At 45.5% G+C, this 24,182-nt stretch overlaps 2 protein-coding genes across 2 annotated transcripts in view; one reads left to right on the top strand and one right to left on the bottom strand.

Moving 5' to 3' along the window:
• celf5a (cugbp, Elav-like family member 5a) overlaps positions 1–1,791 on the top strand; it is a gene marked incomplete at its 5' end in the record, with an annotated part of 173,267 nt that extends 171,476 nt beyond the window's left edge. The window contains one exon of the mRNA XM_079740585.1: positions 1,658–1,791. Within this exon, the coding sequence (XP_079596711.1) occupies positions 1,658–1,785 (128 nt within the window). The 3' untranslated portion in view covers positions 1,786–1,791. The remainder of the gene's footprint in view (positions 1–1,657) is intronic.
• Positions 1,792–11,909: 10,118 nt separating this feature from the next.
• On the bottom strand, positions 11,910–18,983 carry rgmd (RGM domain family, member D). Its single transcript, XM_079740652.1, has 3 exons — positions 18,839–18,983; positions 16,022–16,533; positions 11,910–13,536 (listed from the first exon to the last, which is right to left on the bottom strand). The coding sequence occupies exons 1-3, from the start codon at positions 18,930–18,932 to the stop codon at positions 12,838–12,840; spliced, it is 1,305 nt and encodes a 434-aa protein (XP_079596778.1). The 5' UTR covers positions 18,933–18,983; the 3' UTR covers positions 11,910–12,837.
• Positions 18,984–24,182: the final 5,199 nt, after the last annotated feature.

Raw genomic sequence — 24,182 nt, 5'->3', positions numbered from 1 at the left:
ACTACACCACCTACACCACGTCCACTACAAAACATCACTACACCACCACTTCTACACCCCCTCCATCACAACACCTCGCCTACACCCCCCCCCCCCCCCCCCGCTGGCTCTCATCCACACGTCTCCAAGGCGGCCCTTGGCTCGGACAAACTTTGAGAAGGAGGGGACCTTCGTGGGGAGATCAGGGGGGAGAGGGGGGGAGGCGAAGAACAATTATAGATCAACATTTGTTTTCACTTCATGGAACTGCACATCCCTGGGCCCCATTGATTGCCGGTCCTGTCTCTCCCCTGGGAGACTTAATAACATATAAATTCATGAAAGAGCTATTTGCAGTATTGACTGTTACACTACGCATTTACAACGTAATGCCCGGTCCGCAGACGGGCCAAGCTCGCTGCTGTAATTAATCTAGATGGAACAAAGGAGAAACAAACCCTGACTGATCATTTGTGTGTGTGTGTGTGTGTGTGTGTGTGTGTGTGTGTGTGTGTGTGTGTGTGTGTGTGTGTGTGTGTGTGTGTGTCTTTGTGTATGCATGTGTGATTGCGGGAGCTATGTTTGTGTGTGTGTGTGTGTGTGTGTGTGTGTTTGCCTTTGTGCATGCATATGTGTGTGTGTCTCCATGTTTACGAGTGTGCGTTTGTGTATGCATGTGCGATTGCGTGAGCTATGTTTGTATGTGGTGTGTGTGTGTGTGATTGTGTGTGTTTATGAGCACTGCATTTGTGTGTGTATGTGTGTGTGTTTGTCTTTGTTTGTGTGTCTTTATGAGCACTGCATGTGTATGCATGTGTGTGTATGTATGTGTGTGTGTGTGTGTGTGTGTGCGTGCGTGTGTGTGTTTGTGGGTGATTTGGTGCGTTTATGAATACTGCATGTGTACGTGTGTCTGTGTGTGTGGCTGTCTGTGTATGCGCACGTGCGTGTGCACAGGCGCACGTTATTGGTGGGACGCTAAAGGGCATGGAGGTCTGAGCGTGTAGTTCCCATCCATCCATCCTGCGCAACACAACCCCTCCCCCGCCTAATGGAAGAACCTGATGGTGTGCAAGTCAAGTAGACACCCCCACCTCCACCCCCACCTCCACCTCCACCCCCCGGGCAGGCAGACACCTCTCCCAGGTGGGCAGGCCCCTGCTGCCTTCCACGGGTCAGCGACTGTACCTAATGACACCGGACCCACGGAGGGGGGGCATCGAACCGCAGCCACACCGCGCCGCACTCTGCTCACTGACCTCGCCACGCTTTTACTTTGACACATGATGGAGACAGGATGTTTGGTGTGCAGCTCGTTGCGCCCGGCCACATATGTATTATATATTGTATTATGTCGGGGGCTGTGCTCTATCGGGACTGCGGTGCGTCTTTCTGACGCTATAGAGCCACAATTTCCTCGATCCACCGCCCCATTCATCAACCAAAAAAAGAAAAGGAAAAGATAATTTGCAAAAGAATATGTCTGACGTTCCGTACGGATTTAATGCAAGCATTACATTTTTGCAGACTTCTGATGTTAAATGAAACAATACATAATTCCCCTATTCCCAGGAAGTTTGGAAGGCAGAGCCGGGGGAGCTATTTAAAAGACGCACGGTCGTTTATCTTCGTCGGACTGAAGTGCTGATGATGAGCGATGTCACTTCCCTTTCTCCAGGTTTTGTCAGCTTTGACAACCCCTCCAGCGCCCAGGCTGCCATTCAAGCCATGAATGGATTTCAGATCGGGATGAAGCGGTTGAAAGTGCAGCTAAAGAGACCGAAGGATGCCAGCCGCCCTTATTGACCCTGCATCTCTTCAGGTTCCACTGCCCCAACAGGTGAGAGAGGAAGGACAACCTGGAACCACCTGCTGCTTACAAAGGCTTGCTTTTGATAGCCCTGCACAGGAAGTTTGACGTTGGCATGATTGGATTGTTGCGTCGATGGAGGTCAGCTCACTTGAGGTCATTAGACTGATATGATCTCAGCGTATTGGCATATCCGTAAGTATTGAGCAATCCATTGCTTCGGACAGATGACTAATGTTTGTTTCTGTCTGTCTCTCTCTCTGTCTCTCCCTCTCCCTCTCTCTCTCCCTAGGTTTTTGAGGACGTGACAATATCTGGGAGGGAGTTCAGCTTTTTCTCTCGTTTGAAAACAAATGAAATCTGTTTTAAAAAAATCAACACTTAAAGGAGTTTTGGAAGACATATCAGCATTTACGTGATGAGCTAAAGGTTAAGGGAGAGGAAGAAAAGATGTGGAAGGAGGAGGGCGGGATGGGGGTGTGGGGGCTTCGTCGCCCGAGGACTCTATCGGCGGTCACAGACGACGCGCAGCGAGGAAAAAAAAAAAAACACAACAAAAAAACACACAGGCAGAAAAAAAAGGAAAAGACGCGACGAAACCGAAACAACAGAACTCCTTGTTGAGACTTGAATTGTTAATTAAGCAACAAACTAACAAACAAAAAAAAAAGCAGCAACAACAAATAGATTTCTATATACATATTATATACACACATATATATAACGAAAGAGGCGCTTGGGGCTTTCACCATACTGGACATATGAGGGTTAAAACTTGAAGATCAAGAACAGTGGGGAGAAAATGTGTTTTTTCTTGTATGTCCACTGAGAGACGTTCTTCTCTATGTTTCCCTCTTTCTCTTATTCTCTCACTGTTTCTCTCAGCAAGCGCAGAACCCTCAGAGGTCACTGAGGTTTCACTAGCAACCGTAGAACAGCAACTCTTTCACCCCTAAAGGACCAAAGGACCAAACATTTTTATCGCTCTGAACAGTAATATATAGTATTGATGATACTAATACTACAAAACTAGGCTACTACTAATACTATTACAAGTTACTTAAGAAGAAATACTAGCTTCAGGTTGAAAAAAAAAAAAGAGGAAAAGGGTTTTTGGTTTCTTTTCCTTTTACATTTATAGCTACTGGGTTTGAGAATATGAAAACAAAATAGAAAAAAATGTTTAAAAATTAAAAAAAATGAAGCTTTACTATTTTAGTGCTGTAGAATATGTGGGTTAGAGATTGTTGCGGGCATGTTCAGATCGGCTTTTACTTTGGCAATCATTTTTTCTCCATCCATGTCATTCCACGGCATTCTCCATCTCTGTCGCTCCATCTTGTTCCTTTACCGTTTTCCCAGATGAAAAAGCAAATGTGTCTCTTAGCAGCAGCCCTTTGAGTCCCCAAGACAGCAGTGCCAAACGTGACAACACAGCAACCTCTCCGTGCTAGACATCACATTCATTGAGCCAATGTGATCATCTTCTGTTCTTTGCAGTAGGCCTGTCAGCAGCAAGGCATCGCATTAATAACTTATTGTCACTGTCGAACCGTCCTCTCTCTCTCTCTCTCTCTCTCTTGCTCTCTCCCTCTTTCTCCCCTCCCCCTCTCTCTCTCTCTCACTCTCTCCCTCTTTCTCCCCCTCTCGCTCTCTCTCCCTCCCCCTTTCTCTCCCCTATTTCTCTCCCTTCCACTGAAGGGGAAAGCATTTCACGTCAGAAAAGAATATGCGGCGGCCATTAAAAGCACAGATAACCCTCTGATAATCGGACTGTAAAGCACTGCGCTTAAGCTGCCAGCCGGCGCCGTGCGCCACGCGAGCAGTCAAGGAGCGTAGCCGGCGTCTTTTAACGGGTTAATAAAATATACAAATTACCCTGACATTGGTTATAAAATTACCATTCCCGAGTGTGGCCATGGTGTGTTTGCAGGGGGCACTCCTCCGGTAGCCTAGCTATAACCTAGCATTGGATTCCTGGAGTGCCCTTTGAGCTGGATATAGGGTTCCACTCTGTCTCTCTGTTTTTCTGTCTCTCTGTCTCTCCCTCTGTCTCTCTCTCTCTTTCGCTCTCCGTCTCTCTCTCCTCTCTCTCTGTCTCTCTCGCTCCTCTCTTTTCTCTTCTCTCTATATCTCTGCCTCTCTCTCTGTCTCTCCCTCTCTCTCTCCTCTCCCTCTGTCTATCTCTCTCTCTCTTTCGCTCTCTGTCTCTCTCTCTCCTCTCTCTGTCTCTCTCGCTCCTCTCTTTTCTCTTCTCTATATCTCTGCCTCTCTCTCTGTCTCTTTGTCTCTCTCTCCTACCCTTGCTCTCTGATTTCCTTTCCCTTGGTCCCAGTGCACCAAACACTCCCCCATTGTCCTGCGTGGGCCCATGTGTTTACCGGACCCACGGCATAATTGGGATAATGTTGATATTGATCAGAAGTGGAGCAGCACCAGGGAGGCTGGGGGGAGGGGGGAAGAGGGGGGTAGGCACAAGATGCACAATCAATTACCCATCGGCGTTTCGAATGAATTGACTTGACTGACAGAGTTCATCTTTCACCCGATGGGTAGATGGACGGGAGCGAGGGAGAAGAAGAGGAGGGAGGGAGAGTCAGAGAGGGAGGGAGGGAGGGAGTGGAGCAGCTCCAGTTGTCTTTTACAACCCCCCCAACCCCTCCTCATTTACACCCCTGCCCTGAGGGAGGAGAGCTAAAGACCAGGCAGACAGACTGCAGCAGGCAGGGCGCTGCTCGGCACTCACTGACACCCTAAAAACGTTACGGTATCGAGATGTGGGGGTCACACACGGAGTCGTACAGGGGCAAGGCGGGAGATTATGTGCCATATAGCTTTGCGCTTGGACTGCGGTGAAGAACAGATAACAACACAGCCGTTCTCCAGAGCGGAGACAACGGGGGTGAGTTCAATGCAGAGCAGGTGTATTCCCTTCCACTCTGTGCCATCTCACACAGCGAGACTCCAACAGCTTGGCTTCAGAGCCTTAGGAGGTCAAATTAGGAGCCAACTGATCCATCAATTAGACAGCAGTAGGGCTGACAATAAGTCGTTTCTACAGCTGCTGTCTCCCCCCACCAAAAGGGAAAGGAAAGTCACAGGCCCACAGATAATAACTAATAGTAAACAGCAGCCTCTCCTGCTGACAATCGACAGGCCGACGGCGAACTGTTACCTCCAATTACACGTGGGGCCCATAACATGTTGGCCATGGTAATGACTAGCATCTATCACCCAGAGTGCGTCACGCCTTTCAGGAGAGACTTACCTTACAAACATTTCTCCCAGATTAAATTTGCCCGCGGTTCATATTTTTCCCTTTTTTTAATCTTTTGCACAGTTTCCATTATTCCGTTCTTTTTGTTGGAACGATGAGCTGCAAAGAGCTCTTTAAAGGACTTGCAGAAGTCTCCGGGACTTTCTCTGATGGATGCTTTGGAGTTAGAGGCAGGCTGCAGCAATAAGGGCCTCATTAGGGATCCATGTGACCTTTGTAATTAACTTTCCTCAGTTATATCACAGCGGTTCAATGCTTTTATTTAATTATGGATTATTACCAGGTATTCGAAATAGGTTCAATTAAATGTAGAATTTGATCAGAGTTTGACATATATATATACATATATATACAGTATATATATATACACACATACACACACACACCAGCTTACCAGCAATCATTGTTTGTTGTTTTACCGAAATAATGTAGAAAGATAGAAAATGTTAGAAGTAAATGCATTTTGGGAAGACATTCTGCAAAAAACTAGGTGTAACTTCCCATTTAATCCTTGTAAGATATTTGACTAGTGCTGCCTTTTTTACTAAAAACAAAGCATGTCAAATTTATCCCCAGATTTCATACTAATATACAAGTATTCCGGGATTCCTGGACATTAATCATTTGTAGAAAGAAATATATGCTTATTGGAAAAGGATAGATTCACGCTATATGAATATGCAGTAGGATATTTCTGTGAATAATAGAAATAGATTCTCATATGTATTTGCCAAAAGAACTGCTGTTTGTACCGGTGGTTCACATGACTTTCCTCTCCCTTGGCCTGGCCTGGCATTTGGAGGTTGCCCAGATATATGACCGTGTGTCCCTAAGGCTCCAAGGGCCTTATAAACCTGCTCAAAAATCTGTTCTTACGGGATCCCACTGCAGGCTTTCCTAAATTATTAAAATCAAATTAAAATTTGGCCTTCACAACAGCTCGGGTAATGCAAATTAGAGATGCCAGCTGTGACTGCGATTTAATGACTTTGAAAGGTGTTCAGGTAATTTTGCTCTGGAAAAGACGGTGGGGGGGGGGAAATGATGTTTGATTGAATGAAACAATTTAGTTCGGCGAAGGATTTTATGAGATATAATTCAGAAGAAAAACCTCCCGTTCGAACCAATCGTTTGTGTCCCCTTCGATTCAATCAATCAAGTAGAAAACCACTCCGCTTTTACTACAATGTTTGTAGACATTGTGGACATCCATTGTGATTATTTTGATACACATGATCCATTCCATGTCTGCTTCAGCCACACACGCAGTAATGATAATTATTGCACTATTTGTAAGAGAAAGGTGACCTCGCTGGAGCTGATGGTATCTCGCAGTGTGTTCACCCTTGTATCTATTTTGCCATTCTTCATATTTTTCATCTTACTACGGTGCCCAAACAATCTCTGAGCATGCTCAAATGGGGGTTGGGGTTTAAAGATTATGATTATGGTACTACTCGTATTAACAATATGATTCTTAAACTATGGTTTGAATGCTAAGGATAGTAGCTTATGATAAATATGAAATCTGTATATTATGGAAAATCAGCACAGGACCTTTCATGGGTACGTATGAATAGGGGTCTGACGGGGTTGGTGGGGAGGGGAGGGTTATGGTTTTTAAAGGTGTTACATTTCTGGTTTCCCAGCACAAGAAAACTAAATATATAAACAAAAGTATTGAGTCTGTTAAGTAAACTTTACTGACAACATAGGGGCGCAACGGAGGCATCTCAGTAATATTCTCTGAACCTGACGGAGGGAGAAAATGCTGTTTACAGGTTGTTGTTTTTTTAAAAGAGGAGAGCGCCACCTGTCTCTATGGCAGTGTCAGTACAGCATGGTTTAACTGACGTGGAAGGCAGTATCTTTTTATAAAAAATAACATTAAATTATGTGTTCTGTAATAGCCTGAGAAACCAAACGTTTTTTTCCCCTGTTGAAATTTCTTAAATACTTGCTGCTTAGATTATTTGATATTTATGATGAATGGTTTAATAATTTTATAAATAATTATTTGGTCAAGTGCATAACTTGATGTTAATTTATTTATTTATGTTTGGGTTATTTATAATTTTATTTATTTGCTATTTTCTTCTATATTTATTGTTGTTTATTTCATTTAATATTATGGTTACGTTCATTTAAAGATATGTATGAACAAGAAATGCTTATTGGGGCTTTTCTCTCTTTCTCTCCTTTTTTTCAATTTTACAATAAAAATTCAAAATGGAGGTCTGGTTTCTTCCACGTCGATGGGAGGTCTGAGGCACACCGTGCACCACCACAGGGGGGGATACAAGTCAAGGAGCCATCTCCTCTCCCTCTCCCTCTCCCCCTCTCTCTCTCTCTCTCTCTCTCTCTCTCTCTCACTCTCTCTGTCGCTATCTATTCCAAGAACTTTGACACTCTGGGGGTGCCAATGTTGCAAGCATTTTACAACCTCACTAGAGCAGCTAACCTTTGGTTGTCAACTCAGTCTTGTATCGGCCTCCGTCTATATTTGTATTGCAATGGTTTCAAACCATTAAATTGTGGTGGAACGTCAGTGGATGTAGTTTCCTGGAGCCCTATATATGGTCGTAGCGTCCCTTAGATGACGTGTTATCAAGAGGTTCCCAAATATTCGGTGTCCAATGTTTACAGGCCTACTTCACTTGGTGTGTTTGGGTTGTAAGGTGTCATTTAAATCAGGTCAAAGCACTAAACACTGCACCGCAGTTGCTAAAAATAGCTCCAGTGTGTGATTCGCGTGATATGTATTTATTTATTTAATCCAAAAGCAATTATCACGTATGGAATCGACAGAGGGGCATAGAAAAAACTTAGCATCACACTTTTGTGACAGATAGGGAGCAGTTAGATGAGTACAAGTATCCGCTGAGTGTATACAAAGTGTGTATTAGTGCTCACATTTACATGACTGCTATGTTGATGGCTGGCTGCTGCTATAGGTCTCCCCTGCTGACAGCTGACAGGCCATCTGAAATGATGCACATCTTGTTCCTGTATCAGAGAGGCGAGCTAGCAACCATGAAACACATGTGGCAGGGACACTACATCCACGTTATGAAGAGCACGGACAAATCTAAAAAAAAAACAAGAGAAAGGATGGGAGAAGGAGGGGCAGAGGAAAGAGGAGAAGCACTGGCTCATGATATAAATTGTCCCAATTACAATAAAGTGTGGCTCTTGGTCAGCGCAAGCGGCAGGCTGTTCATCTTTATTAGGATCAGTTAATGAAAATCAATCCCCCTCCGATAAGCTCTTATCTTCACGGCCTCTGCGTGGCCCTCGCACGAGGAGATAATAAATTAGGGTAATATTGCCTTTGATGAGGGAGTGAATTGCAAATTATTGTAACTTTCCAAAGATTTATGACGCCGATGCCTAATTTCCGCGCCGGGCTCTCCGTTGCGTCCGGGTGCTTTGGGGCCATTTGTTAAAAGTTTTGTGACACCGACTCGTTAATACAAATACAGCCCGGGACAAGCAGGTGTTCCTCGCTGCTCTCACTACTGTTACAGTAGCACTAAGGCACACTAACAAACACTGCTGAACCGGCTGGATCCCTCTCTGGTATACAATAGGATGCCAATAGGCACGGCTTTTCATCATCAACTGTTAAGGTAAAAATAAAATAGCGCAGAGACCATCGGTTGGGTGAACTGAAGTACATCTGTCAATCACGCTTTGTTATCTATCCCCCTCTCCCCTATATTCTATCAGTGTATGAAATGTAGGTCAATAACTCATTCGGCAGTGAGGCTATGGGTGGGATATTTCTGCTTGCTTGCTGTCACTTTGATTATTGAGGAGACAGAGTGATTGGGCAAGTCAGGTAGGGCCCGAGCTAGGGGATGGCCGGGTCATAACTGTGACCGCCGTAATCGAGCAATCACATGCACACGTACACACACACATTACTGTACATGTAGACAGACAGACACATGCATGCATTCATGCATGAGCACAAACATATGCACACACACACACAAACACACACACAAAACTGCACTGTAGTCAGACACACACATGCATGCATTAATGCATGAGCACACACACACACACACACACACATACTGACATACACAAACATAAATACTGGCATACATACATGTCAGTGAGATAACTTTGTTTCTGCTCTCATTCAGTAGCAGTGACCCCTGTGTGATGTGTGTTATGCAAGTGTACTATCTCTTAGCTGGTACAATCTGACTCTTAGGATGAAAAAAGAAAATATTTTCATTAGTATTATCTTATTTGTGCATTTGCTTATTCTGAAAAAAGCCACACAATGCAATTATTACATCTTAATTGTTCGACTGCAGATTTGAGGAAATAAACAAATGCATGTGGTATAGGTTATGCAAACGTCATATCTGTTGCGCCTGATAAGGTTTGGAGAATGAGTCGCCATGGTAACTCAGAGGAGAGTTTAGTCTAATCTTGGTAGCTGGCACCAGAAATTCTGGCATCCCAAGAATTCTGACATAACATATTTGGTTAACCTGGAAATCCAGCTTCTCGAAACAAGGCCCTGAAGCAAGTAATCCTAGTAATGAAATACTCCTGCAGTAGGCCCTATCTCTGGTCACATTATCTTCCTCCAGCAAACTGTTATCCATTGTAATCCAATGTCCAACTCGGATTTATACTTGAACAAGATAACTACACGCTGATAATTGTGCCGTTGTCACACAACTTCATTTTAATCCATTACCTCAGATTGGAATGCCGTAAAACACACTAACACAATGTGTAGCAGCCATGCGGTTATGTCACCTGATAAGTAATCAACTGGATAACGTGGAGAGCATTTTCTGTTTCAATTTGCTGCTCCTGCGCCGGCCCGAATGTTGAAAGAAGAAGCGGCTGCACCCATTACATGCTACCACGCAGGAGCAGATAAGCGGAACGTTTGACCTTGTAATCTCAAAGTCTATCATCATCTACCAGGGTCTTATCTACTATAAAGTAACACCTTGTATTAAGACAGCCATCCATCTAGCCCATATCAATCAGGGAGAGGACTCACACACCACTATCTATTTACCTTGCCAAGTGCTCTATTAATATCAAATTAATTCACCCATTGAGAGTATCAATCACTCAAGAAGGGTTTTTTCCCCCCTCAACTCATTAGCTAGGTAATTGTCCTTGTTTACAGGAGAAAGTGAAGTCAGGAAGGCTTATAAAGAGAGGTTGACCGCAGTCTATAGGGGCTTGAGCAGGTGCCAGCAAATCCATCCCCCGAGCAAGTAAAAGCTGCTCTTCTTAATGAAATATTGACGCGTGTGCTATGTCTATAACTCTATAAACTATACGAGAAGATTCCAAGGGTGTGAAGTGGTTTGATCTTGGTGTGTGTGTTTATAACAACGTGTAACTTTTCCTCTGATGGAGATTATCTCAGAGAAGACAGAGAGAGAGAGATTTGCTTGTCGTCAGGAAAGAGGAAGCCTTTTAGGGGTATTACTGCCCACTTTCACACCCGGGTGAGACAAGGTTAGTTGTTGTGCCTGACAGTGTCTTCGGATAAACTGCATCTCAAACATGACATTAATCAAGACATAGCCTGAAGCTTTTAAGCTTTGTTTACTATTACCACACACTCTCTCTTATACACAAACACACACACACACAGGCAACACAAGCCCAAACAGTTTACCGCCATGAAATATGCAAAACTACAATTACAGCATTTAGGGGATGAAAAATGATAGAGGTTTGAGGGGGAAGGTTTGACGTGTGTCGTAAATGCTAGGACAAGCAGTGGTGGAACACAACCATTAAAAGGCCCAATTGAGGCTGTATAGCCGTCAAGTGTGTTAACTAGCAGTCTGCCTGCCTCGCGTCGCTTCCTTCAGACGAGATTGCAAGTGACAGCTTTTACCACCGTTTCGCAATTACCTCCCTCCTCTCTCTCCCCTCCTCTTGATATTGGGAATAAGGAGTGATGAAGCACAGTCACCCGCAGACGACTTGATTTAGACCATCTGGTATGTGCTAAGGATGCAACAGCAAATGGTGAGAGCAGGGAGGACAAGCCATTCCCTTCCTGTCATCTCCCCCCATCACATGGCTTAGTAGCTTGGCTTTTTCTTTTGAGAAGTTGAAGTGATGTGGCTGGGTGAAAGGGGCTGTAACCGTGGATGAACCCCCGAGAAACAGTGGGATTTGGACAATAAAACTGCTGTGTGACTAATTGGAGTTCCCTGAACACTTCAGAGTAAAATTGCTATTTTGATCCACAAAGTGCCTAAAAGTGTCTAGTCAACCGTCACTTTCCGATCCTGTGTTGATGGGATTTGTTCACTAAAGTCAATCCACGAACGCCCGGTCGGGTCCGTGGAGTTGAGACCGGTTCTGCGGCCCCACATGCAGAGCACCCTATTGATACGGCAATAGAAGGTACTTATTGAAAAAATTGATGTTAACTAGATCTAAATGTGGTACAGGAGGTAGAGCGGGATCGCTGGTAACTGGAAGGTTTATAGTTCGATCCCTGGCTCCTCCTAGCTGGGGGTTGAGGTGTCCCTGAGCGAGACACCTCACCCTGACTGCTCCCGACGAGCTGGCTGTGGCCTTGCATGGCCGACACCGCCGTCGGTGTGATTGTGTGCATTAATGGGTGAATGTTAGCCAATATTGTAAATCTCTTTGAGTGGCCACTGGTTAAAAAAGCACTATAAATGCAGCCCATTTAATAAATAATTTCAAATATGTGCAAGAAGCATAGTTTGGAGTATCCACCATTTTATTACAGAAAATTACAGATGAGGTACAACACATATTAGTTTAATTTCTCTTACAAGAACTCAAAATAACCTAGGTACATATACAAACAACTGTAAAACCATACAGTTAAAAACTATACACAGGCAAATGTACACAATATAAAACACATATATACACACATTCAATATATTATTATATAGAGATTTTGTTTTCTGTTTTTTTTTTACTGGAAGCTAAGCAGCTTGAAGAGGGAGTGTTTCACTGAGAGGCATCTTACACATACGATTAAATCTTGATGAAAAAGACTCAAACATCATCTATTATATAGGTAGTATTTATGTATTGTTGTTGGATCCTAGGAAAGAAAATAATTCTCTGAAAACATTCTGACGAAAATACAAGTGGAACATGGTAGTGTAATAAGTGCTGCATTACATGACTGGATTGTTTAGGATGCAATATCCCAAAAAGAAATACTTGAATAACATCGAATAACACATGAAATGCTGAAACGTGTGCACAGTTTTGTGTTGTCAGTTAAAAAAGTTATTTACAAAATGAACCCCTCCGATTGGCCGCCCCGGAGACACCTCAGACAGACTGTAAGTTCACATTTTCTCGCGCTTCCTTCCGCCCTCACACCCCCTTACAGCGAGCGACTGAACTTTTTAGAGAACCGAACCCACACAAACACAACGCTTCATCACCGTTAATATTCAAGCTCCTACTCAAATGAAGTGACACATGTTTGAGTACACACGCAAACGCACACACGCACACAACAAAAAAAGTTGAATGGAATGGCGTTTTTTCGGGCGAGTGCTAAATCCTTCAAAATCACAGCGACTGGAAATGAAAAAATAAAAAACGTACTTGAAATGATATGAACACCACGTTAGAGATTTATGACACTCGTTCCCCAAGCTGGCGTCGCCTCCGCTCCCGTTTCCTCGTTTGTTTCCCGTTTCCCGTTTCGCACGTCTCTACCGGCGCTCCTGCCGTCCTCCTCCTCCTCCTCCTCCTCCTCCCTCTACCAGAGCAGGAGAGCGAGGAGCACCAGGAGTGCGGAGAGCAGGGAGGGCCGGGTGGCCGACGGTGGCCCCGGCCACGACCCCCCGCTCTTCGGCCGCGGAGTCCTGGGCGAGTTCTGCCTCAGCCGGCTGGGCGGCAGGGCCTTCAGGTCCTCAAGGGCGCCGAACGCCGCCAGGGAGAACTCGGGGTCCCCCGTGGTCAGCAGGTCGAACACGCACGACTGGAAGTACACGTCCTCCACCTGCAGTGTCTCGCGGCACCGGGCCGTGGCGCGCTCCACCGTGTAGCTCTGGTGCGGTGGCCCCAGCCCCGCGCCCGGCACCGGCACCCGGGGGTGCTGCCCCGGCTGGCCCAGCGAGTGCTCCTTGATGAGCTCGTTGCGCGGGCAGCCGTGCAGGCAGAGCTGCAGGCCGCCGTCGTCGCGCTCAGAGTAGTCCAGCAGGTCCTCGGGCATGCGGATGGCGAAGGTCAGGTAGCGGCCCACGCGTCGCACGATGATTGACGTGCCGATGTAGCGCGCCTGGATCTTCACCTGCCGGCCCGTGCCGCCGCGCTCCACGATGACCAGGCTGCCGCTCTCGCCGCCGCCGCCGCCGCTGCGTGTGCCGTCCTGGAAGGCGGACGGGAGGTCCTCCGTGGTGGCCTGGTACACTTTCTGCTCCGTGCAGCCCTGGTAGGACTTGAAGATCACGGTGATCTGGGAACAGGGAGACGGGAGGTGTTATTTATTGGGTCAAAGTGTGGTGAACTCCTCACTGTTTGAATCTGTTTCACTGGTGGTTCAGGTCACAGTTATGCATATTGTTCAGAGCTTAATTTTTGGCTAGTAAACAACGTCACTGCTGACTACTAGCAATAACTCGCAGTACCACTTTCGGCCACAGTGTGGCATCAGTTAACCAATGTACTAATGGGAGCAAGTACTCGTATGTATAAATTATACTTGGAATCCCATGATTCATAAGCTCAATTCTCTCAAGTGGAAGTGATTTCCAAAAGCATGCAATCTGAGGGCTGTAGGCACACAGGTTCACAGAGGCATTAGAGGTCTTTATACGCAAGAGCATCAGAGGACACGCTCTATTTGAAGTCTTAACCAAACATGCAGAGGGCAAATGAACCGCATGGCAGTCATAAAGGTCTTGTGGCTGGGAAACCTCTTTCCATTCTTATCTTGGGTAAATTCCTAATAATGTCGTAAATGAAAGTTCGGAGTCCATAATTCTTCGCTGGTGCCGGATCAAACAAGGAGATGACGGTCTCCAGGCTAACAGCTCCATAAATCAACACGCTTTACACTGCTGACAATGTGCTCGGCAAAGGCTGACTTCAACTAGTATCCTACCCTGTGTTGAAAGAAAAATATGGAACTTGTAAACTTGAAAAAGGTGACTTTGGACAAGTTTACAGATGCAGTGTCGTGGGATCCACATTTACACTTGCATTTAGGGCCTCTAGCAGACGCTTTTATCCAAAGCCACTTACAATTTGTAGATTTGTCAGAAGGAGGTGCAACGATATATCGCTGTCGGTATATTAAGCATCTGCCTCAGCAGTAAGGGGGAATGGGCCTATGTCTGCCATAGGTCAGAGAACTCTGCTGTAGTACAGCCTCTATTATTATGGGTGATCTCCACCAGACCTACCTAAACCACAGGTGACCAGCCCACCATGTTTCATGCTGAAGACTTAGTGACTGGGATGCATCTCTGATGTGTGGCCAATGTAGAAAGGGGATTGCGTACTGTGGTTGCTAGAATAGATTGCAACTAAGCACTACAAAGATCTCCTAATCATCTGAAGACGTAGTGAGTGACCGTTATTTTGGTGTACTACACTTTGTGGAAATAATTATTCATGTGTATTTTACCATGCAAGCATAGTATAGTTCAATGCCCCGAGGTTAAAAGAGAGGCACAATATATTCAGCAATGACTTCGTGAGACAAAAAGATTAAGACTTTCCATCTAATTATTCATATTTTTCATCATTCCATATTGACACAAAAAAGGGCCAGTTAATTATTTGACCGGGGGGGGGGCCGACTTCGACTTTCTATCAGCGATGTTAAATGTAAGAGCGCATGGTAATCACTTCCATATGACCACCCATGTGTAAAGAGGCAAAGCACTCAAGCATATCTGTGATTCAACACCACTAAAGCACTCTCTTCTCTCCACTCCCAGTGGATCTAAGGAACTGCTGAGATGAGAGAACTTAAGTAGTTGCAGATTGATAAGGGACTATTGACAGTTGGAAGGGTCTCAAAGAGTTATGACACTATCCGAGCTGGCAACTGGCAACCTTCCTTTAAAAACACAAATTATAAATGTCCAATGTTCCATCATACCATCTAGAGAGAACACACATAAAAGTCCAAGAAGTTCAAAACGAGAGTGCTAAAATGACAATATGGTCGAACCCACCAGCAAGTAAACCTTTACTAAACCACAGGGCTTTCTGAGTAACTATGTGTCCTACAATGGATTGGAAGGTGGACTCAGTTCTTGGTGAGGTAGTTGGTGATCAGAATGAGTTCTTGGATCAAAGTTACGACAGACTTTGGTTTATTTCATCAACTGGTGATATCTTTAGCAAACTATGCAGCCTCAATGCTGTGTGTCGCTGTGGGGGTGGGGGGGGGGGGGGGGGTATTAAGACCACCCACACTCATATTTGTAATTCTTAAAAAGTCCTATTGCCTTATAAGCCCACACAATGGTCCTGTGTTGAAACCTACACTCCTTCGCCTCGTCTACGGCAAAACTAAAAGCAATATAATAATCATAATAACAAAATAACAAATAATTGTTCCTCTACTTAGGTGAAAGCTGACTTTGTTTGAGTTGCGTTTAAGTTGAAAGCTGACTTTGTTTAAGTCCACGGCAAAACTAAAAGCGATATAATAATCATAATAACAAAATAACAAATAATTGCTCCTCTACTTTGGTGAAAGCTGACTTTGTTTAATATGCCCACCGACTACCAGATCATTTCACAACAGCCACAACTGAATCCAGAAAACGCATCTGCAAGCCGTTTGGACCAGAGTCCATATCCTTGTATAACTGAAATATTGGAAACACACATAAGCTCAACGGTTTCCCAACAGACTGGAAAACCCAACAGAACCACCAAACCCAGAGAACCCCCTAGCTCCCCACCCGACGGCCGATCCTCACCTTGCTGGTTGCCGTGGCGCTGGACCCCAGGACGACGGGGACGTTGGTCACCTGTACCGACAGGTAGTGGTTGTCAATCAGAGGCCACGCCCCCTCCACCTTGCAGGTCTGAAACTCGTCCCGGAACGTCCGCAAGTGAGGGTCCCCAAATAGTCCACAGTGGGCGTATTTCTTCTGCTGGCTGCCGGAGCCCGACCCCAGGGCGCGGCTCTCGTAGTCGCAGCGCTCTGAAACGGCGGGCTTGGCCGTGCCGGGGGCTTTGGCCGGGGAGGTGGGCCCGTCGCTGGAGCAGTTGTGTTGGGAGAAGAGCTCCTTGATGCGGAACACCGCGGAGTGGTACACGAGGTTGCCCCGGCAACTGCGGGCCTGCCGCCGGGTACACTGGGCATAGGCCCGCAGGGCGATACAGTAATCCACATCTGGGGGCATCTCCTCCTGCAGGCCACCAGAGGGCGACGTGGAGGCCACGTAGTCGGCGTTGCAGCGCTGGATCCGACACTGTTGGCAGTGAGCTGGAAAATCAAGGAGATGAGATTGATCAGATGGGGATCTCCACTTGAGGATTGCAGCGTATCATAAAACAATAACATTACATCGTTTGGGGAATATAGAAAGAAACTGCTACTTTTTGTCTACGTTTAGCTCAAAATGCTTATCCAATTAATACAGATATTTAAACCCACATTCACTACAGAAATTAAATTGACCACAGTGAAGGTTAAAAACGCAGTGCAGAGAAACTTTCCACTATTGACTTTATCTTCCACGGGAGAGCTATAAAAGATATAGACACGCAAGCCCACACATGGCCTTTAGACCAGTCTAGGAAGCGGCGTCTTGAGTCAGTCAGAGCTTATTTCCCCCAACTAGCCCTCGAAGAAATAACATGGAGCCCTAGTGCAGGAGGAAATCAACCTGTGTAGTTTGCCTTGGGGTGTCGAATGTGGTTTGGCTGTTGCTGCGGCAATACAAGTCCATTAAAATGGACCAAATGCCATTGAGCTCGGGTGTGGAAGGAAACTCACAGGCCCAGCATTAAGGAATCTTGGAACAAAAAACAGCAACTGTTTATTGACTAAGGGGCTAAACAGCTGGGCGGCTGCAGCGTCATGGCTACGAGGTAGTGTGTATACTGTGGAAAGATAGGAGCCTGATTGTTGCTTTGGACAGCATTTTAAAAAGGTCGGGAAGAACTAGGGGCATAGAATATGTTTTCCATCGAACAAAAAAACTATTTGACGTTTAAAATTGGTTTGGAATAGAAACAGATGGTATGGATCAGGCTGCAACTGCTTTGGAAACGCTTATTGCAATGGTTGCTTCAATGTTTGCCCCAGTGGGCTCAGAGCTGTACCAGGCTTCACTTTTTGGGCAATAACAGAGAAAAAAGAGAGATAAATCGATGCTTGTGGGATTTTTTTTAGCACTTCCTCACCAAGCTACATGAGGGATGAATGGAGATGTGATAATGATGAGTTGAGGAGCAAAGGGGGTACCTTAAGAGGCATCTCACACCAGTCCTCTGAATTCCACCAGCCCTCCTGAATCAACAGGTCTCTTTACTCAACTCTCAGACAGGCATTTCTGGAAATTCCAGGCTATGGACCAATATCAAAAATCATACATCTATCTAACATTAAATGTATCTGCTATGAAACTTTCATATCAGCTGTGGGTAAAGAGAAAAGGGCCTTAAGACGAGGAAAAACAAACTTCACTACCCAACCCACTTCTATAGTCTGCCCCTAGGGAGAGTTTTGATTGATTATTTAAAAATATCTTGATTATAAAAGAATGGATGCGCAGAGGGTGAGTTTAGACAGGTCACATCTCTAAATAAATGCATTTGTTTCGCTCCATGAGTCACTAAAGTAGAACGCCGTCTAGCAATCGAAATAGCATCTCCATCTCCACCGATGCCCATTGGAAAAATGTGCACCGCCAGTGACTTGAGGCTTTGTAGGGCATTGTTTTGTTGCATTTACCGCAACTTTGTTTGTGAAGCTGCTACGTTATGAGGATTTAAGTAACATTCCGCAAAGCAATGCAACAATGTGGATCCATCGTGCACAGCACGCATTTAAAAACAAGGGTTTTGCATGGCGCTTTTAAAAAGTTAAACCAACACGCTCAGTCAGAGGCCGATAGGACTGGACACCATGCATGCTCAGAAACGGAGCAGGAACGAGGCGACAAAAAATGGGATTGTTTTTAAACCAAGCAGGATTGTGTGCAGTTGCTCAAATGCATACTTTGTTCAAGCTATCCCGCGGACTCGGCGTGATCGGTTCAACTTAGCCTGCTGGTCTCAGCGGACAGCCGTGGTCCGAGGACGTGCTATTAGGCTAGGCTAACAAGGAGAAGTGAAGCACAAACTTTATGAAACTCATCCAAAAAGTTTGGGTGAAACTTTGTTTACCCCGTAGGCATACGTGGGGCTTCATCGATCTCTAACGTGTGACCGTTCTCTAGTTAGGAGAAACAAGGAGCGCCAAGTTGATCGTCCGTAAAACGACTCGGGCTCTGTAAGGTTTTGCGCACAAAGCTAGCAGCTATTCAACGGTTGTCCCCGAACGGAGCAACTTCTCCACAAGCCTTTACGCTCCACACAACCTGACGATTCGATGATAAAAAGAAAAGAAATGCGTTATTCCAAAGCACAAGGTGGAACGATGCGATGGAAACGCGTTTTCATCCAGGGACGGGAATTCTGCGGATAAACAAACAAAACCAAAGTTTGGAGCTCCGTGCGGGTGAAGGCTGCGTGCAGACCCGCAGACCCGGGGCGCAAAGCGGGCAGGACGGCGCCCCTCTTACCTGGTCGGGACAGCAGCGAGAGGAACACCATGGTCAACGTGATACAGTTCCAAAGCTGCCGCTTAGCCGAGGTTTGAGGTCCGCTTCTCCCCATACCAATCCATTCAGTTAGAATGGAGATCCTCGACTGCTTCTCATCGACGTGGTGGCTGCGGGGAATTAGAGCAAAAATTCGTATCCTTTCCCCCCCCAAAGCACTGTCATTGAAAAGGGGGCCCTGCCTGTCTTCAGGGCGGCCCTACAAGGGGCGGGGTCTGAGGTGGAGACACAGGGGGCTCCGGGGGTGATTGTTCACCAATGAAAGAGTAATTATTCACTAACCACTTCGTATTTACATGTAGCGGCAATTACCAGGACGAGTCCAATGGAAAGTTGTGCTCCACCGCAAACAATGTAGCGGCGTTATGGCTGTGGTGGATGTAGGGCTCAGGATCAGGTGTTCACATTTAGGACCTAATGTATGATTTGATTTATTGGTATTTATTTATACGTGTTTTAAATATTGTAGGTCACTTTGACCTAATGGCGTAGATCAGTAAATACATATTTTTGCACCACAAAGCTTTCTTCGTTAATTGTCCTGTTTTGATCCCTTGATCTGAAAAAGCATATGGCCTGGAGGAAAAAACTGATTTGTGTGTGCGTATCACGCCTCCAATTACGTTTTCTCACTTAACACAATAGCGCTTAATACAATTACATTTACAACTATTCAATCATGACATCACTTCATGGGACTCTGCCAGACTACTCCGATGTGATTATCAGTAGGGGGTTTCATAAAAAAGGTCAACTTATTAGCAATAAAAAATATGCCTCGCTTTTCAGTGTATTGTCATTCTAATAGTGTATGCTGTTGAATTGTTTAATTACATCCAAACTCGACAGAAAGCATAACGTTATAGAGACATGTTAACAACGCATCACCTAGATATTGTGCGTTCCACAGGCTTTCAACATAGGGAGAGAAAGTAGCTCTGAATTGTTTCCTCTGAGGCTCTGTGTGTGCTCTATTCGTTTTTTTTCCATTACACTTTCAGTCAGACACTTGTATGCTACTCTTTTTTCCCGTTTGCAGCCAACTTTCCATCTCTCTCACTTCTCAAACGACACTGTCTTTCATTTGCACAGCTGCTGCAAGGCCACGCCATCTGCAAGGCACACAGGATTATTTGCTCTCGTTCTCAAGACACATTCTGTGGCCCTCGGATTCCGACCGAGGGACCACGTGTTGCGTCTGTCGAACGGTGTCCCCACTGTTCTCCTCCACCATAGTGTCCCATCATGTGCAGGCTTTACAGTATCTGAAATTAAACTCCAGTGTGAACTCTCCCTAAGATAAAATAAAGTAAAGCCCAGACAGTGATTGGGTCGCTTGTTACTACTTTACTCTCTGTTCATGCCGGCTCTTTTTTTTTATGGGCACACACATTGTGTGATTCAGGTAAGATGATTAGTCGCTGTGAGGGTGCTCAGAGGACCATGTTGATGTGGGGCTGGTATATTTTGGGGGGGGTAGATAGCTCAAGCCAAGTGGAACGCTTGGATTGTTGTGCGCTGGGCGCTGGGCCTCATTCACTCATTCTAGGTCCAGTTTGCCAGCTTCATTTCCCCCTGGGACCGCTACCTTTACACTGTGTGTTCTGCTAATTTGGGGAGGCTTGGTTGGTGTGTTGTTGGGCTTTATGATTGTACCCTTTGAACACCAGCTCCCAGTCCCCAAAGAATGGCCCTTCCTCCCCATATCACAGCTGCCATCTTGAAGTTCGTTTTTGACAGCACACTGTAATTGAAAGCCAAAACGTCCTACCTCTTGCATCTTTCATTTTCAGGATCGCTGGACATCCTTCCCTGTAAAAGAATAGATGAAAAAGATACCAATTTGTTTGCTTGAGTCAAATAAGGTACGGCAACTAAAATGTGTTTGCTAAGACATTTCAATTGATGTAATATAAATCTAGAAAAAAGATAAAAATAACCAGAGCCAGAGTCGTAGTGATAGCAAGTAAGCACAACACAGCCAAAACAAGGGCTGGGTTGTGCTCAATTTCACACCGAGGCAACAGAATCAGAGATGGGTTGATACCGCCAGCACATGTCTATTGTTTCTGACAAAATTAAAAAATGTCTCTTCTAAGGCCCTTATGTGAGTTTGGCATTATTGAAAGGCAGCCCGATGAAGCAAACAGTTAATTGATCCAGGTGGGTGAACAGGATGAATTCTTCACATGAAAGCCCCCCCCTCCCCCCCTCTGGATGGTCTGTTGAGCCTGATAGCAAAGAAAGACCCCTTTCTCCCCCCTTGCTCTCTCAGTATATTGCGTTGCATTACCTTGCAAATATGCATATGTATCTTCTCAAAGTGTGTCTGAGTGTGTGTGTGTGTGTGTGTGTGTGTGTGTGTGTTTTGGTGTGAATGTGCCTGTGCTGTACTACTAGATTCAACTGGACACAATTAACTGGAGAGTTATATGTTTAAAGTGTATATATATATATAGGACTGTAGTATATGTTTAAAGTATATGTTAAATCAACTGCTTGCTCGGCTACTGTTGAGCAAGCTGTCTAAAACCATCTATAACCGAGCAAAGAACTAACTTTATTTTTGAGAGGAACACATGCGGCCTGACAGAGGACAAAGAAAACAGGAGGGGAACCTCTCAGCTTAACGTTCCTCTGAAAATAAAGACTTTACTTTCCTTTCCCCATTATGTCTACCATAAACGTATACTAGGTGTTGTTGCCCAAAGAAAAACAGAAGAAGAAAAGCAAGCGATCGAGCGAGCGTCAGAGAGACAGAGAGAAAGAAGAAAAGGACAGCAAAGGAGGGCTGGATGAAGCAGGAGAAAAAGGGGAAAATGGAGGAGCGGTGGTATTGGGTTTCCCAATGACTGTGTGTCTGGCCGCGCCACATGTTCCCCATTAAAGTGCTCACACTGTGGGACCTGAAGCCCACCAGAATGCTTGTTTTTGTTATTAGGCCCATCACACTGTGGTCAGGAAGAAACCAGCAACCCGGCCCAGACAACTCTTCGCAGGGACTTCGTATTTCACTCTTGTAAATCCCATTAAAAGAAAAGACAAAAAACAAAGAAAAGCCTTTTATCAGTCATTTGTACTGAGACGTTTAAAACGTTGGTATGATGGGTTGAGGGTTTTCTGGAGCGTTGCCAAACCGTGAAGCGCCACAAACAATTTAAAACGTTGATTTGAGAACGTTAAAAGTTTCAAAAAGCAGTTGAAAAAGTGCTTCTCAGCGAAATGGCAGCTCTGTGCTTCTGAATTTTCATTTAATTTCATGCTGATGGAGATTTGTCAACGGAGACGTGTTTCATGTTGCCTGTGAGGAATGATAACATCAGAGATTGAAATCAGTCAGAGCATGCTCCGCGGCCTAAGCCTCAACTACACAGCTCTAAACTAAGAGATACACTTATCAACTTTTAAACAGGGAACCAAATCATCTGGAACTTTTTCCCTTTTAAAAATAAAGTCTTTGACTGAAATGAACCGGCCAGTAGCGCATACAGATTGGTGCAAAGACGGAGAGAGTTTCAGAGAGTTTCAGAGAGAGAGAAGGAAAAGGGCTTTGGTCCCCCCTGTTATCAGGAGAGATAAGAGAGGCCGTGGTGTTGGTGTATATGGGGCAGCACGGATAGCATCTTCACTCAAGGATCCCACTTACAGGACCTTGATTGATACCTGACAGCGCAAAGGGGGGGTGGGGTGGGGGGTGGGGTGGGGGGGGGGGGGGGGGGGGGGGGTGGACGACACAACCAAATGTTGTTCTTGGTTCCTCTCGGTAGGCAGCTATGAATGCTTCTACTCTGTTCTTTGGATCTTTGTCACTGAGTCACACTAATTGTATCAACGGTTCGAGAGAGAAAGAGATATCCGGCAGCAGACTTCAGAACGCGTACAATCTCTGCTTTTGTTTGAACCTTGTTTTGTTGTTGCCTTAACTTCTAACCACACAGAACGGAGCTTCTCACCTCCTCCTTCCGCTGCTTTCACAGAAGCAAATGTTGTTGACACAGCGGTGAGGCCGGCCCGCCTGGTGAATAGACAATCAACTGACAGGTAACCCTAGCCCTGGGGTCACGGGGTCACAGCGGCCTGATGAGGGATGATGAGTAAAATAAATGGCGAACGGCATACAGAGGGACCTCGGATCCACGCAGCCTTCATGGAGAGGTTTCAGGGCCATTTGACCTCTGACCTAGCTTCTACCTGTGTGTGTGTGTGTGTGTGTGTTTGTGTGTGTGTGTGTGTGTGTGTGTGTGTGTGTGTGTGTGTGTTGGAGATAAACATCCTCTTTATTTATTGAACACATTTCTTCTAAATAACAGGCTGCTTCTCTGTTGTATTTGGAGGTCTTTAGCAAACGTGCCTCTAATGGTAAATCAGAGCGAGAGTGTATATAACGTCATAGAGCAGCACAGGTTATTCCACTGCATGTCTTTGTTTGAACATGCCTGGCTTTTCCTTTCTACCCTTTGCACACACCCTTCCCCCATTCTTGACACCTGAGGCAGCGCATATAAGTCAGGTAACAAATTGCTTTGTAACAACTCCCTTTCAGTTTCAAAATGGCATTATTATACTGACAAAAAGAATCTCTTCCATTGGCTAAATGACTAGAATTATCTCCACGCATCCACCTGTGGAAATGTGTACGGTCTGGTCGCATGCATTTTGTTCTCTATTCTCTGTTTCTTTGTTCCATCTATTAGTTAACCAACATTTACTACAATCAACTCAATAGCGTTGGTTCCTACAACATCACAATGTCATCGATTTGAGTTATTCTTTTCTTTCATTCAAACTCTGAAGCGTTTGAATGACTTCTAATTCCAGGCCAGAGTAAGTGTTGACAACACTGTCTTCTCCACAGTGCCTCTCCCCATTTGTTGAGGTGCAAGACTGCAGTGGGAATATTGGTTTGTCCCCACCCCCGTCCCCCAACTGGTACTTTAAGCAACACCCCCGCCTTCGCCCCCCACCCCATCTCTTGCCCCCCTGCCCCCAGCCCCGACCCTGTGGTTTGAAGGAAAGCTCACAGCACCCTGTCGATTCCCTCTACCTCCCCTCCAAGTCATCCTCTTTCCACTGGTACGTCGCCTGGCTGGACTTTGTCTAACCCCAAAGCTCAGTCTGGCTCACGACCTCCACAAAGTTATCTGGTGGTTCTTTCAGACAGGGGTGCACCAGTGAAGGAAACCATGAGGATGTATTTAGCAGTCCCTGGGGACGGATCCTTTGGTTGGACCCTTTGGATAAGAGACCCTTCCTGGAAAACTCCATAGCTCTAGGAGTCTGCTAGTTGTACTGCCGTAGCCGCAGG

This window comes from Pollachius pollachius (genome assembly GCF_949987615.1).
Source record: "Pollachius pollachius genome assembly, chromosome: 7".
In the NCBI taxonomy this organism is placed as follows: Eukaryota; Metazoa; Chordata; class Actinopteri; order Gadiformes; family Gadidae; genus Pollachius; species Pollachius pollachius.
The sequence above is the reverse complement of the archived record's forward strand: the minus strand, read 5'-3'. Positions and strand labels throughout refer to the sequence as shown.